Raw genomic sequence first — 15,739 nt, forward strand, 5'->3', positions numbered from 1 at the left:
TAAGGGCCATTGGTCTTAATTATGCTTGGAGGAAACTGTTGCTTTTATAGTCAATGCTACGGGCTTATCAGTAGTACATTATCTAAGATGAGTTAAAAGCATTAAAAACATATTAAATTCAAAATTGGAAAGTTTCCAAAATGTATCATATGCCAAATTCTCACTTTGTGTATTCATCGGTGGAACTAAACGCTCGTTCGTCATTGCGCTTATGGACTAATTCTTCGTTTATGTGATTGAAAGATATGTTACTTAGCAAAACACATTATTCTCTGTGGGTTTTTTTTCTCTCTTTCTTTTGACATCCCAGCAAAATTAAAAGCCTCAAGGACTTGATTTAACTACGGAGCAACAATAGCACCTTAATTTTACATATAGTGTGAAAAGTTACTGGATCTAGAGAACAATCTGTGATCATTTACATTTACATTTATTCATTTAGCAGACGCTTTTATCCAAAGCGACTTACAAATGAGAAAATACAAGCTCATCTTGTATATAGAAAATACAAGAGATCATCTTTTCAGCTCACATGTGATCAGATCATCCAAGATCAATTCTGAATGGGATCAGTGAGAAAATAATTTATAACATGTGTTTATTCTAATTAAAACTGTTAAGGATTTAAGTCTTGCTTCTAGACTATAAATAAAGATCATGCTAGCACCACTGTTATTAGTGCCTGAGGAACAATGCAGCCTCAAAAAGCAATATCTAAATAGTAATGTGGAACTGCACACGTAACAGATTGACCTTGTCGTTTATTCTCTTTGGGACACTGCTAAAAAAAACAAAAACAAAAAACAACAAAGGGACGGTTCCACCAAACAATGCTGATGTCTAACACAAAGTCTGTGATGACAGTGAGAATGACGTCATGCAAACTGCCAATGTTAGCTTTAACTATTAGCAGTATCAGCAGTGTTTGGTAGAAACTAGCCCTTAAATCTAAACTGGCTTGAAGACAGATCGCAGGCTTCACATAAACCCGGCATGTGGAGAAACAGTCTAAACAGTCTTTTCTGACTGGAAGCATTTCAGTTGTACTGGGTAAAGGGAAGCCAGCTCCTGATGTTGTCTTCCTCACAAGTCAACTATGAAAAAAACAAGAAGTTTAAAGCATGAAGGAAATAGTTGTGTCCTCAGCTGATTAGTTTTAATCACATTCTAAATATAGTTAATATAAGGTTGGGAGTAAAACAGGTATTTTGAATTCCAGAGTTTTCTTAATACATAAAAGCTTTCCATTTGTGTTTTTTTTTGTGTCTCGGTCAAGCGCCCCACTAAAAAGAGTGTCTTTCCAGTGACTGTGCTGCTGGAGACGCAAATGTTTAAATTTCACATCACCAATTCAAAAGGCGATGGCAATGTGGGAGGATAAAAAAAGAGGGATGAGCGGAAATGAAAAGACACCTTAGCATATTTTCACATTAAAAATGCATGAAGTCAAGCTTCAGATCCTTGAGCAAACCTCTTCATGCTACGCCGAGTTACACAAATTCAATTACGCATGCTTCTCCCTTTCTAGCATCACATCACACCCCCCCTCCCCACACAATCCCCCCCATACATGACCCAACCCTCTGTTTCTCTCTCTTTCTCCCTAATACACAAACATTCAGAAATACACACTAGCACATCCCCACCACATTCACCCTACCAATAGTGCAGTGTTCTCCGTTCCAGCCTGGGCTGCATTCACACTTGCCGTCCTTGCAGGTGCCATGTTCGCTGCAGCGCGGGTGGCATGCCCTCTGATCGCACGTGGCACCCATCCAACCATCCTCACAACGGCAGCCGCCTGCTACGCAGATGCCATGGCCGCCACAGTCCAACGCACAAAGCTCTGTTGGGGTGAATAGGGGCGGGAGGGAGAAAGGGAAGGGGACAGGAAAGACACAGGCCAGAGGGGGGTAATAGAAGACAAATCCAGAAGTTATTGTCAGAGATCAGATGGCCATGCTCCACTAGCTTGTTTGATGGCTCTTGAAAAAGAATTCTCGTGCCTCATAAGAGACGAGAGGATCCCCTTCGGACAATACAAATCTAATAAGTCTGCCTCAGAAGTTGGGGGGAGGCGGGAACTTGGTCAGATTCCTTTCCACTGCCTCTCGAACCTTTTTTACTTTTTTGTTGTAAATGAACCCCTTTGTGGCAAAACAGAAAAAAAGTCGGAATCCAATTTTGACTTTCTATGGAAATGGCAACGCGTTGGCCTTCATTAAATCCCGCTTTGCCGTGATATGAAGTCTAAGAGGCTGACTGTGGCTTCTGAGGTGACACAAGGCAGTGTATCGCAATAGTGAGGGAAAAAAAAGAAAAAAAAGAAAGAAAAACAACCCTGCACTGCATGCGAGTCAGCGGAGGAGAGCAGGTCCAGATGGGGAATGCTCAACACGCTCTAACAGAAGCTGCATTTTAAAAAATCTGCCATCTGAGTGTTTACAAATCAAATGCCCTCTTCTGCCTCCTGGAGCTCAGGGGACACCGAGGCAGCCAGGTGGGATAAAGCGACAGAGACAAGGCAATACTGAAGTGTAACACCTCACGGCACCACGAGTGAGTTGGGTAACTTCCAAACCAATTCCAAATTCCAAACTCTGCTAGCCAAGGTTGTTATTCACAGTCAGCTAGGTTTCAGAAAGAAAAGGTGGAAAAATTGATAAGCAATTGAAAATGAGGTCATACTGTGAATTATATTGTGTGAAATAACAATAAAACAAACGCCGTTCTTGCATGCGAAAGTGTTGACACACACAGGAAGTAGTAATAACCATGAGTTTCTCTCTGATTAGCCAACATTCACCATTTGCATCAGTTTACCAGAAATAAGGTAAAAGCTATGTTTTAATGAGGTTTAAGCATGGTTTAAGACATATGTGAATCAAGTTAGTTTTTTCAGCCACAGACCATAATATAACATTACAAGATGTAAAACCTTAATAGGGGGGGGGGGGGGGGGGACTCTTTACAGAATCAGGTCTTTGTTACATGATGTAAATGATGTACGTGTTCTGTGTGCATTTCAATTAGCGGTGCCGTAACAGCATTTATTCAAAGCTGCTCGATGTCGTCTAGGACACCTTCCTGCTTCCTGCCTAACAACCACATGCACACAGCAAATACAAATACAAAGCCTGGATACTGTTCCTTCCTGTATAAAAACATTCATCTCGTCCTGCCTTGTTTTTCTGGTCTCTTACTCTCTCTGTTTCTATCCTGCTCTCATGCACAAATAGAAGTCATTTTATTATTCCTGGGGCGATGTTTCTGTAATAACGGAGGACATCTAACTGACACAGATCCTCGTCTTTCTAATAATGTCGTTAACTATACAGCACTGCACGTATCGAAAAAAGCATCACGTCTCTAGCATATCATCATAACATTTTTGCTTCCAAGTATGGAGTTTTGAGCTGGGAAAATGTAATGAAATTCTCAAATGTAGTATTTTAAATTTTTTTAAATCCTGAAAGGACTTGCTCCACCACTACTTGGGAGACTTTGTATGCAAAATCACAAATAGGTCGACTAGGGCTGTTAAAGCAGGTGCTTGTGTAATGCCATTAAGGAAGAGGACTTTTGATCTGCATTTTCTTTTCACATGATCAAAATTAACTTCCTGCTTTTTTAAACTATTTGAAAACCTTTTTTCTTTTGTTTTAAATATGGTTGCTTGAAAATCAGGAGTGCCAGTATGATGTTGAGTTATATATAATAATACATAATAAATACTGTATATAATCAAGACTATGAGCTATAATGGACACTTCCTCTGCACACTATCATTTCATTTATCATTACATAGATGCATTCCGAATAGTAATACTGCATATAGCTCACTTTTTAAATGTTCCTGTATCCTTATCAAGTGTGTGAAAGGGACATATAACTATTATACCTATTATAAAAAAAAAAATGGCTCTGATTTAGTGCCATATGAATGGAAAAACAAGCACAAGTCTCTTTCTATCTATCCATGTTCAAGGTCACCTGACTTCTGATTCCTCACAACTGCAACTGGTTGAGAACTCACCTATATAAACCGCATAAATGGGGCCATCTGCAAAGTCTGACTCCCAGGTTTATTGTCTGTGACTTTACTCAGCCATGTTACTTTCTATTGGGCTGTTCTGGTTTTGATGGGGTTTCTTTTTATTTATTTATTTTTTAATGATTTTTAATACTTTGCTCTTTGGATTTGTCCAGGATTAGTATGTTTGCACATCGCTGACCCTTTAGCTGTGCTATGGCTCATCATATGTGCCTGCTTGTTTAGATTACCATTCTTTTTTTTCTTTTATTTTTTCTAAAATGCATTTTCATCAATCACATCTGAGATTTCATGACATTTCGATAATTAAACGTCTCTCCTTACTGCTAACACAGGTAAAATGCACTTTTTTATACAATGACTTGGACTTGTGCCTGAGTTCTCTGGCCTGGGGTACACATTCTACAAAGAGCAGACACTCCTCCATTTTAATTCTGGCGCGCTTCAAGAGCTCTGAATGCAAGTAGGGCCAGGAGCCAGAAACTGCAAGCTAATCATAATTTATGGCACCAGCCATTCTGCTTGAGAAGCCAGCCTTTAAAATGCCTATTTTCCAGCAAATCCCCTGGATTACCTAATAGGTCAGACTGTCAGCTTGGCATTAGAGGGGGAAATTCACAGTCACAGATCGTTGTGTTTCGACACTTTGGAAAAGAAGACTGATTTTTACTTGTATCTCTTTAAGCCCAGCGGAGAAGTGTTTTACTAAAAGCCAAGGTCCACAAGAACCTGGAGTTCTGAAGAAAAAATAATAATAAAATAGGAATGAAATAGGGCTAAATTGCTGAGATTTAGATTTTACCATGAAATCATTTCAGGGTACAATAAATAAATAAAACATAAACAGACAAACGTGTCAGCATTCGGAAGTTATAATCTGTAGACAGACCAAACCTCTGAAAGAGTTGAGTCAGTTTGCACTCTCTTACTGGCAGTGAGTATTGCTTGCAGAAAAGAACTCTTACTATAGTATCTACAGAAGGAAGTTGAAGGGGCGCAGTCTCAGCTCTGTTCCAGCATCTTCACCACGTGGACGAGGCAGCAAGCCAAATATATTTTATATCAAAGTCTACTATAGCCTCCTCTACTACTGACAGACACTTTACCACTCTGAACATAACAATATGGAGAAAAAAAACCCGGTTCAACATAGCAGAGAAAGCCTGCACTCCAGTTCCAGGTAGACAATTGGATAATTTATTGGACCTGTAAGAGAAATGGTCATGTAACAGCAGCCTAGCAAAGTACAGAGTAGAAATTTGAACTAAAAGAAAGGAAAACAAACCTTAAAGCAGCAACAAACACAACCGAAAATAGTCTGCACCATCAAAATAAAGCACAAAAAATGTGAGTCTTTAAAAAACAGCTAACAAATCATTAGGTCTCTCTCTGAGCAGCTGATCGCCTTTGCGAAAGACTCTTCCTTAGAAGACAGAAGCGATCATTGCTGAAAAATAAGAGGTTGTTTTTGAGATTTCACAGAATAACACGAACGATGAACTGGAAGACAAATTACCTTTAGTGTGCAATTATACTCCAACACCCCTAGGAAGAGAGAAAGTGACTGCTCCCATGGCAACAGGTAATGGAGTATGATTAGGGACAGCCTGCTGATTTTTGTTTCACTAAGGCAAGTTGTACCTTAATGTACAGTATGTGCACATAAACATGGACAGTGGATGAAATGTAGCATTAAAATGAATACTCGATAGGTACACCTTATATGACAGAGCAGATATCTTAGTGTTTACAACATTAGTATAAACAACATGAGCTATTGGTCACTGGCGGCGTTTTCACTCTCAGGCTCACTTATTTACACAGAAATGAGCTGTATGATTATTGCGGGAGAGTCTCTGTAATGTAGGTCACCATGGTTCTGCACACTTTACAGTAGAATCTCTAGTATCTGACTTCAAAACGTATCACACGAAAGAATTTCACAGAAGTTCAATATGCACTAGAAATGGTACCGGATCTGAACCATAGGTTTGAATCGTACCATGTGGGGGGAAAAAATAAGTGGCGTTAGATTAGGGTAGATGATTTTATTCATAAATGTCCAGTGTGGCTGGAAATCTTTTGTTCTAACTAAGCAAGAAAACATCCAATTCCAATTGAATGATCAATTAATATAAGGATAACTAACGCTGGAGTCATGTCCTCACCGCATTTTAGATGTGCCTGCTTTTGTCTGTAATTCTCCTCATCTGGATAGATATAAATGAACAACATGAGTGAGATTCTCTCAGGTTTCTTTTCATGTTTGCAGGGTTTCATGTTTGCATCATACATGGAGATGTGATCCGTTGATGTATCATTAAATAAAACTACAATCGGTACATTGTTGCGGTTGGGAATATAAAGTTAGGCACTATACCGGCTGTAGCTGTCATTAAAATGGGCAATTTTAGGCTGCAGTATCAAGCTCTTTGGTTTTCTTTCTTTTTCCTACTAACGTGTTCAGAGTAAGGACAACCAGATGATGTAAACCATAGCAACAAAGTTTAAAAGACTTATAAAAATGTCCAATATGCCATGATTGCTGAAGCGTTTAAAACATGGTGTGAGTTAAGCAAAGGTTATAACAAAAGTGTAACAATTGCTTCAGAAACTCTGCACTGGCCTGGTTTCTAATAGATTACATGAGTTAACTCCATCAACATTCTAGTCCCCGGTTGGGATTAACATTGCCCTCCATTGCTTTAGGTGAATGAAGCAGCCTGAGGTTTTATCGCTCATCTGTAACAGTACTGACCTGTCGAGCAGTCGTGCCCGGTCCAGTTGGGGTCACAGTTACAGGTGCCCGTCTCTGCCAGGAAAGCTCCGTGACCCGAGCACTGGTCCATACAGGATGCCCGTGGACTCTCACACCCAGAGCCTCCCCAACCCACAAAGCAGTGGCACTCGCCGCGCACACACACACCACGGCCTGAGCATGTAGGGTCCATACAGTCCACTGTGAAGAAAAATAAACAATGATTTGAGTCAGAAAATGCAGCCCAAGCTAAAATAAACACACATCTCAGTGCAGATCAGGAAAATGGAGGCATGGGGAGAAATCTCAAAAGAGAAACATAGTGCTAGAGTTACTATTTGACTTGTGCTTTTGGAATAATGTACTTGGTAGATTTTCCAAGCCTTTTCCTCTGGGAATCTCTTGCACAAGGGCTCTCCATACTCCCAGCAAATTTTTCTTACATCTGGACAGGAAAGAGATTTAAAAACTGGCAAATAAAACAGCCATTGCCTCCTCTATACCCATTCCTCATGCCACCAGGTGGAGCAGATCTCTCTCTCTATCTCTCTCGGTAATGAGATTTCCTCCCATTGCCAAGGAGGGAATCTGCAGCCAGTGTATGCTGGGATAAAATTGAAAAGCGGCACCGGACATGCTCCCCCTCTTGCTCGCCACTGAACCCAGAAAACCAAAAGCAGGATAGAATGCAAACAAGGTGTCCGTCGCATGGCTCAGGCCTGGTGGGCAAAAAAAAGAGAAAACCACACCACATCTTCACACATTCGCTGCTCCTTATTTGGCTATATTCCCCTGTCTGACTCATGACACTTGATCCATCCATCCCTCAATCTCTGGCAAAAAAAAAGACAAAGTCTGTTCAGTCGCATGCTAATCATGGCTAATGGTTGTTTAATGAATACAAGAGACCTCAAGAAAGCTGGCGAATGTGACCGAATGTTAACGAGGGGACAACGAGGGGAAAAAATACTCAATTAGAAAATAATAACAACAACTAGAAATGGGATCTCACAGATGGAGAATGTACAATGTAGGGGAACCCATACGGGGCTGGGGAGAAGCCTGCAGCATGGCGGCTTTGCTTTTTCATGACATAAAAGGACGAGGAAGGCCTTTAAAGGCAAACAGGAGCTATGGCCTCTTAGCAGATGGCTTGGGTGCAAGGCTGAGATCATAGGCTAACTGACAGGAGGCACTCTCCTGGCAATTAATCATCGCTGCCTGAAGGTCGCAGGGAAGAAAGGTAGGACCCTTAAAGGGCCAGCAGCCCTATTCCCTCCCTCTGCCTGCAGACTGTGTGACCCAAAATAGAATGTGGGGTGGGGATCAGAGGTGTCAAACCCCGCATTTATCAAAATCAACTGCTCTATTTTTCATCGTGAAATGAGAGCCGTCAAAAGGTGCCAAGCACAATGGGCAAGCTCAATCTTATCTCTCAGAGCCTTGCTCAGGGCCCCTCTGCCAGGCCACTGGGACACCATTAAAAGATTAAAGTCACAATTTGCCTCTGTGCAAAACTTATTGGATTTCACAGAAGAAAAGGGTTTGTTTTGCTGCTTAATGGAATGTCATGAAGCCCCCCAAAACATCCATAATATATGAAAGAAAAATGAGGCCAGAGAAGCTTCACCAGCTTATCAGAAAAAGATCACTACTGGGCTTGACTCCAAAAACTGCAGGGTCTAAAATATTCAGGAAGAGGGTGCGGGCTGGTCCTGAAAAATCTCTATAAGCGTACCGGAGGCCAAAGGCTTTCTCTAAATTATAGCTGTGTGCTTGGCAGCGGACAAATGTTGCATTTGACTAGTGGAAAGAGAGAAACACTTTGCCTAAACACAGTGTATTGCTCGGCAGGCTGCTGCAATCAGGTAAGCCTCATGCTGGGTGCTCAGAGGGGGGTGAATTCTCCTGAGAACGAGAAAGTGAATGACATGAAACTAAGGGGCCGTTTACACGACAACAATTTCAACTAAGGGTCCTTTCACACTGAGCGTAATTAAGCGACATGAATGTTTGACGCGATGACGCTCTTGAATTGAAACAATAGATCCCTATGGAGCTGTTCACACCGGGAGCGATCATTTGCGGCGCGACAAAGCAACACTTTTTTTTTCGTCCAGTGTGTCGATTTTTTTTTTACTGTCTCTCGGCGACGAAACGGTCCAATTAGATTTGAGTTTTAGATCATGTGCCCGGAGATGCTGCTGTTGCATAAAAGGGCGAGATTGGTGGCGCTGTAGCGCAGAAATCTGTTTTAATAACCAGTGTAAACGCCGAAGAGGAGTATTCCGGAAGAATGGACATTGAGTTCTTATCATCTGCCAAGTTTCCGTCCACTTTTTGCGCATTTCTGTTATTGACAAAGTGAAAGTCCGTAAAAACGTTTGCGATATTTGCTGTCTCCCGCCTGTGTCCATCCGATTGGCTTACCGATAAAATGGTGCGTATCAGTTGCTTATGCATTAAAAAGTGCCATCATGGAGATATAAACAAACTGTCGTCACATGCCGTGGTGTAATTTCTTAATGAAATCCTTCATTTTTTTTGAATGCAAACAAATATTTTTTTTATAATGTTACAGTTGGATTTTTTGTAGCAGAAAACAATACTCAGTATGCCATTTGTTATTTATCTTTATATTCTTGTTGAAATATGTCAGTAAGAAATATAACAGGATAGTAAGAACTGAACTGTCACTTCATTTTTCAAAGTTCTTCCACAATGAAAAAACCGGGCTGGTCTTGGGCATTAAACTCGGGTTTTGCCCCACTAATGTGTTATTGCATTATATTTCACATTATTCCATCCATACTAAAAAAGCTTGATGGTGCTGTTCAAAAAACACAAAACACTGCCTCTGTTTCTGAATCGAATACACATGAAATAAGAAAAATTAGTTTCTGCGCTACGGAACAGTTTGTGTTTTAAGTGATTCTTCTTCTCGGTGGTCAACGACGACAGACCGATCGGCTGAATAGTGGGTTGCGCCACCTAGTGTGCAGGCGTGAATTAACCGAAGGCGATCAATCGTTTCGTGTTCGGTGTGAAAGCACTGTTCGTCTGCGATTCGCTTCGCTTTATCACTTCGCGCTCAGTGTGAGAAAGGACCTTCAAAACGGAAAACTTTTTATAAGATTTTGCTGTTTTGAAAACGATGACGTCATGCGCACGCATATTACGTGTTCAATCTATATTCATGCATGTGAGTACTTCAAAACTACAGGACTGTGTCTGTGCTGCTCAGGATTTTGAGTTTATTGACGCTTCTCCTGCAAAGTGTAGATTTGCTGCATCACTGCTACGACCAGCGGAGACGCATTTGTTACATACGACAAATTATTAACCCGCATCTACGCTGATGAAGGGTATTCAAAACCTTATAATTATCTTTGTAATTGTCTGTTTTGGAGTATATCTGTATCCTTTTATTGCTAATAAAATATAGAAAAAAACTGACTACCAGTGTCTCATTATTTGCACGATTTCGAGTTTTTTTTTCTTTTCAGTGTTTAAAAAGGAACGAGCGTTATTAACAGAATTCTGACCTGGAGCACAAGAAAAGCTGAAAGATGGGACTGAAGACAGAAAAATCTAGTTCCACAATGAAAAAAGACTTTATGCACATTTCATGTACATTCAATTATATTACATTAAGGTCATCTCAGCATTTATTAACCAAGAAAAATAAGCCAAATCGACAGCAAATCATCACTGAAATCCCTTTTCAATATGGTCCTAAGCTGAAGGTGATCATCTTACAGTGCTTGTCTGTGGGCTGCAGAGCTTTAGAGCCCAGGCAAATGAAAAGAGGGAATATTGACCATGAAAGACAAAAGCAGATCGCACTGATCATCAGGATGCTCTTACCTTCCTCACAGTTCTCTCCTTTGTATCCTGGATTGCAAATGCAGGTCCCCACTATGCACGTCCCATGTCCGCTGCAGGTCACGTCGATGCACTGGTTGGTGGGAACATCACACTCCGGCCCTTTCCACCCACTGTGGCACATACAGCGGCCTTTCAGGTATTGACCGTTTCCACTGCAAAGAACTGGACAAGATGCTGTGAGGAGAGCAAACACAAATACTCATATTTGACACAAATGCTCATAGTGACTACAGTATCCAAAATCATTTCTCAACAATATAATCTGAAAACAGAATATTATAGTTTAATGGCTTATTATTTCAAGAACTGTGTTTAAGGCTTCATCGAGGATTTTTAAAATCAGCTTTCTAGTATATTCTATAAAGCAAAATCTACACTACAATGTATTAGGCCACCTTCTACAGTGCTCAGAAAAGTGTAAGAAATGTATTTACTGGTTAATGTATGTGGGTTGAGCAAATATTTAACAAGACATCGCAGAGGCAGACAAATATACAGGCTGAGAGCTTGCAGGTAACAGCAAACGAGTGAGAACTAGAGTCAAGAAAAAGAAAAGAAAAACAATAGAGCGCGAGAGACAAAGAGAGAGAGAGCGAGAGTGTGAGAACGAGAGCGAGAGTGAGAGCGAGAGAGAGAGTTACCTCTGCTGCAGTCTGGTCCTCTGAAGCCCAAAAAACAGTGGCAAGTTCCAGCAAGGCAGTCTCCATTACCAAAACAGTTACTGGGACAGTCATCTATCGAGTCTAAAACCAAATCACACACAACAGTGTCTGTCAGAGGAGCTCACAACATCCATCAACAATCTTTTTATAAATATATTTCTGTCTGCAGAAAGGCTTTTTTATTGCAATGCCTAGTTTATCCTCAAACTAAAACAGATTCTTCTTGAACAAACTAAAACAGATTAGATGTAGCCTTCATTCTCCTCAGCAAAGTTGTAGCAAAGCTAAAATTAGAAGAGTCTGTAGCATTTTTTCCCATACAGTATATATATATATATATATATATATATATGTCTGTGTATATGTGTGTGGGCTTATATATATATTTATAAATGTTATATATACATACATACATACATACACACACACACACACACACACACACACACACACATATATATATATATATATATATATATATATATATATACACATACATAAGGGTAAAAATTTCATTTCTGCGCTGAAGAAAACATACATTAAACAGCACACGCATCTGTCGCAGTATCTGACACGACAAGTCATGTTAATACACTTACGAGTTTGTTTGAAACGCTTAATATAAAACGTTCTCATGTTTTGGAGAACCTGGATCGTGCACTTTTCCCGCAGCAGCTCAATCTGTGACCACCGCTGTTTTTCAGACGTGTTTTATTCATAGAAATGTGTTTTTCACCATTGTGACCACTGACAGGGTTCTCCACCCAACTAATCGATAATGAAATTTGTTCTCGATTATTTTAATTATTGATTATTATCAATTAGTTGCCGCAGCCCTTATATATATATATATGTAGAAAATTAAAACATTATATATATATGTAGATATTTTCATTTTCTACATATAAAATTTAATTAAATGTATTTTTTTAATTTAATAATTTAATATATAATTTCACAGAATTTATTGTAATATATTTTAAAAATACATTAACATCTGTTTTTCCCATGTAATTGTAGAGAATAAAATTGAAAGGAACATTAAATTGCATGCTAAACTGACAAGAATATAAAGGCATTTATCATCAAAGAATAAAGGCCATAATAAGCATGTTGAAAAGGCTGGTATTTGAGTGCAATATTCAGACACTGTCACGTGTTAATTTTCACCTATATCTATTTTGTTTGGTTATAATAATACTTATAGACAAACCCATCTGCCAAAAAATATTACAAGTGCCTCTAATGCTTGTAAGGTCTGGGATGGAATGATAGCCTGCTGGAAAGAAGCGCTGCAATTTGAGTTCAACATAAACACCAGCAATGTTTTGTGGTACACACACACACACATATACACCCACCCACACCCACACCCACTATTTATGCACAAACGCTTGCCATCACTAAACATCCCCTGTGATCTGGAGGCTATTCTATACATTCCCCACATTGCATTAGTGTTCTACAGAACAGGGCTCTTCACAATTCCAGTAGTGTCTGGAATTCGAAATCAGACGAGGCAGTGAATTAAACACAAAATTGCAAGGAATAATATGTCCTCTCTCCAGGCCCCCAGGGCTGCTGGCACTCCTTGAGCCATAATCGACCTGAACAACTGCTTTTTGGCCAAACAAAGGAGGGGATACGTGAACCTTCTCAAAGGCCTCTGTCCTTCCTCAGGAGAGTCATTCACCATGAAGGATGCACTAGGAAAAGATAAAGAGCTATGACTGGAGAAAAGAAAAAGCAGGCAACTCCAAAGTGAATTAAAGGAGTGTATTTTATACATTCATCAGCCACAGTTTCAATGCAATGACGCAAGAAGAGATGATAATCTTGCCTATCCCCTGGTGTTTCCCATCAAGACTTTGGTGGAGTATTTGATGGTCTCCATGACTGAGTTCTCACTAGAAGGCACCGGCTGCTTTCAGAGACCTGTGGCACCGGGGAGTTTAGTGTTTGTGAGTGTGTAATAAGATGCATAGAGAGATGTGAAGCTTCACAACTTTGCCATTTGAAATGTATCCAAGAAATACAATTATGCACATTTGACTCCTCAGGCGAGTCTCGTCTCGATCTGTATTCAGTAGTAAGGTGTTGGGGGGTAGGCTTTGGGTGCCAATCTGCACCAAGCTACATCAAGAGAGATACATACTTTTAAGCAATCGCATACTGCATACTCCACTCACTCACCCAGCTGAGTTCAACTCCTTAAAACTCAAAGATCTGAAACAATGTAGTACATTCATATTTTATTCCGAATAAACAAGTACACTCTGTTACTGAATGGTTCTCAGGCTCCCTAACAGTCTCACAAACCAGACAGCTAGCTATTCCTGTTGAGTTGGTAGTTTATCTGATATGTTAGAGCCATATCTCCCTGCAGTTCTCGCCTGGTTTCCCACTGAAGCTTAGCAGGGTTGAGCCTGGCCTGTACCTGGATGGGAGACCTCCTGGGGAAAACTAAGGTTGCTGCTGGAAGTGGTATTAGTGAGGCCATCGGGGGGTGCTCACCATGTGGTCTGTGTGGGTCCAAATGCCCCAGTACAGTGACGGGGACACTATACTGTAAAAACAGCACCGTCTTTCGGGTGAGGCATTAAAGGGAGGTCCTGACTCTCTGTGGTCCTTTAAAATTCCCAAGACACTTCTGGTAAAGAGTAGGGGTATAACCCGGTGTCCTGGTGAAATTCCCCCATTGGCCCTTATCTATCATGGTCCCCTAATAATCTTAATTCCTGAATCTCCTCTCCTCTCCACCAACAGCTGGTGTGTGGTGTCTGATGTTTTCACATCAAAAACTGATCCATTATAGTGCATACACATGCAGATATGGATAATCAGTGAGATTGCAGTCTACAATGCTTGTAGCCAGTGCCTAAGGTTGAGACTTAAGTGGTGTAATTCATTGAATAAATCCTGAATTACAGACCCATGAACAACATATTACATGCCTGGCCTTAACATGGCATGTTCTAGCCTTTAACCCGGATTTGGACAGACTGTGCTGGGGAACCGAACACTTTATTTCTTCAGGGTAAGGGTGTGTGAGAGAACACAGCCCAAGGACAGACAAATGAGTGTGTTCTGGTGAAAAGAGGAAAGGATGGAGCATATCAGCCTTGTAATGAATGAAGAGCAATGAGGATGAAAGAGGGAAATGGGCTCCTTCAGTTATTTTGATAAACCACTGCGGATGTGTGTGGAAATAGCTATTTATGAAAACAGAATATGAGCTGTTCCAGCAGTGATGTTCATTTATTTTCATTCTGATGTGATACAGAATCACTGAAGCCACACTATAGTACATGAAGCAACACTGTATTTAGTGTACAAAAAGTAATTCTATAAATATCTGCTGCTGAAATGCTCAAACAAGAAAAGAATGTCTAATTATATCTAAGAATACCCTCACCGTCTTAACGTTTTATGGCCATAGTTCATATATTTAGGTTATGACTCCTAAGTCATATCTCCTTCATGACTTCAGTATGACTTCATCAAGACTTCAGCAGGACCATCTCCTAAATTAGTAAATGTGAAAGACCTTCTAATCCCGAAATGCTTGGGGATCATCTAAGGCCACTTCTACTTAAAAAAAAAAAAAGAAAGAAAGAAAAAAATAGAACAGCTAGCTTTGTTCTGAAGGACATCATCAGCTGACCCACTTTATCACTACTTCCCTCTCTAACACACTCTTTAAAAAAAAAAAAAGAGCCTGATCAACTTTGACTTCAAATCAAATCCTACCCAATACTCCCTGCTTTATGTATTCTTTCCAGCCCTTTAAGATTGTGCCCTAGACCTCAGGTGGTTTATCAGACTCCCTCCCTTTAGACATCTTCCCTCCCAGGAGCAGAGAGCATTTCACTCCGAGCATTTCACTCCCCCCCACCTCCACCAACAGATCAACCCTCCTCACAGTATCAAATATCTATGCCCAGTGCAAGACTGTGCTGATGTCTGTCTCCGGATGGGTCACGGCTGCTGTGCCTCTTCAACTGAGGACATGCTTCTTCCATTGATCTGCTTTGCTCCTCCCTCTAATCACCCCACCGCACCACCCCTCGCCTGTCACAGATGGACCATGGCCCAGGAGCTTTTAATTAAAGAGCGTGTGAGAACAGCTCCCAGCTGCCACCTTTGCGAAAGCCGACACCTCACGCTCCCCCGCCCTACCTCTCTGCTCACGCCAATCAAAGATGCTTTTAGCGAACACAAGAGAGAGGACAAAATGAACAAACAGCCTGCACCGGAGGAGGCCAGATGTCGGCAGCTGGGCTGCATGGTCACTGTGCCATGCACGAAGACCAAAACGAGTATTAAATAGAGAGCTTTATTCTTTCAGCAGCAAGACGTGAATGCAATCTAGAAGTT

General features: G+C 40.7%; 1 protein-coding gene across 1 annotated transcript in view; it reads right to left on the reverse strand.

Annotated features, from left to right (window-relative positions):
• tenm4 (teneurin transmembrane protein 4) overlaps positions 1-15,739 on the reverse strand; it is a 220,114-nt gene that overhangs the window by 85,602 nt on the left and 118,773 nt on the right. Inside the window, exons 12-15 of the mRNA XM_053687323.1 lie at positions 11,342-11,443; positions 10,680-10,874; positions 6,813-7,013; positions 1,661-1,846 (exon numbers count right to left, since the gene is read on the reverse strand). Of these exons, the coding sequence (XP_053543298.1) occupies positions 1,661-1,846; positions 6,813-7,013; positions 10,680-10,874; positions 11,342-11,443 (684 nt within the window). The remainder of the gene's footprint in view (positions 1-1,660; positions 1,847-6,812; positions 7,014-10,679; positions 10,875-11,341; positions 11,444-15,739) is intronic.

This window comes from Ictalurus punctatus, chromosome 17, assembly GCF_001660625.3.
Source record: "Ictalurus punctatus breed USDA103 chromosome 17, Coco_2.0, whole genome shotgun sequence".
Taxonomy (NCBI): Eukaryota; Metazoa; Chordata; class Actinopteri; order Siluriformes; family Ictaluridae; genus Ictalurus; species Ictalurus punctatus.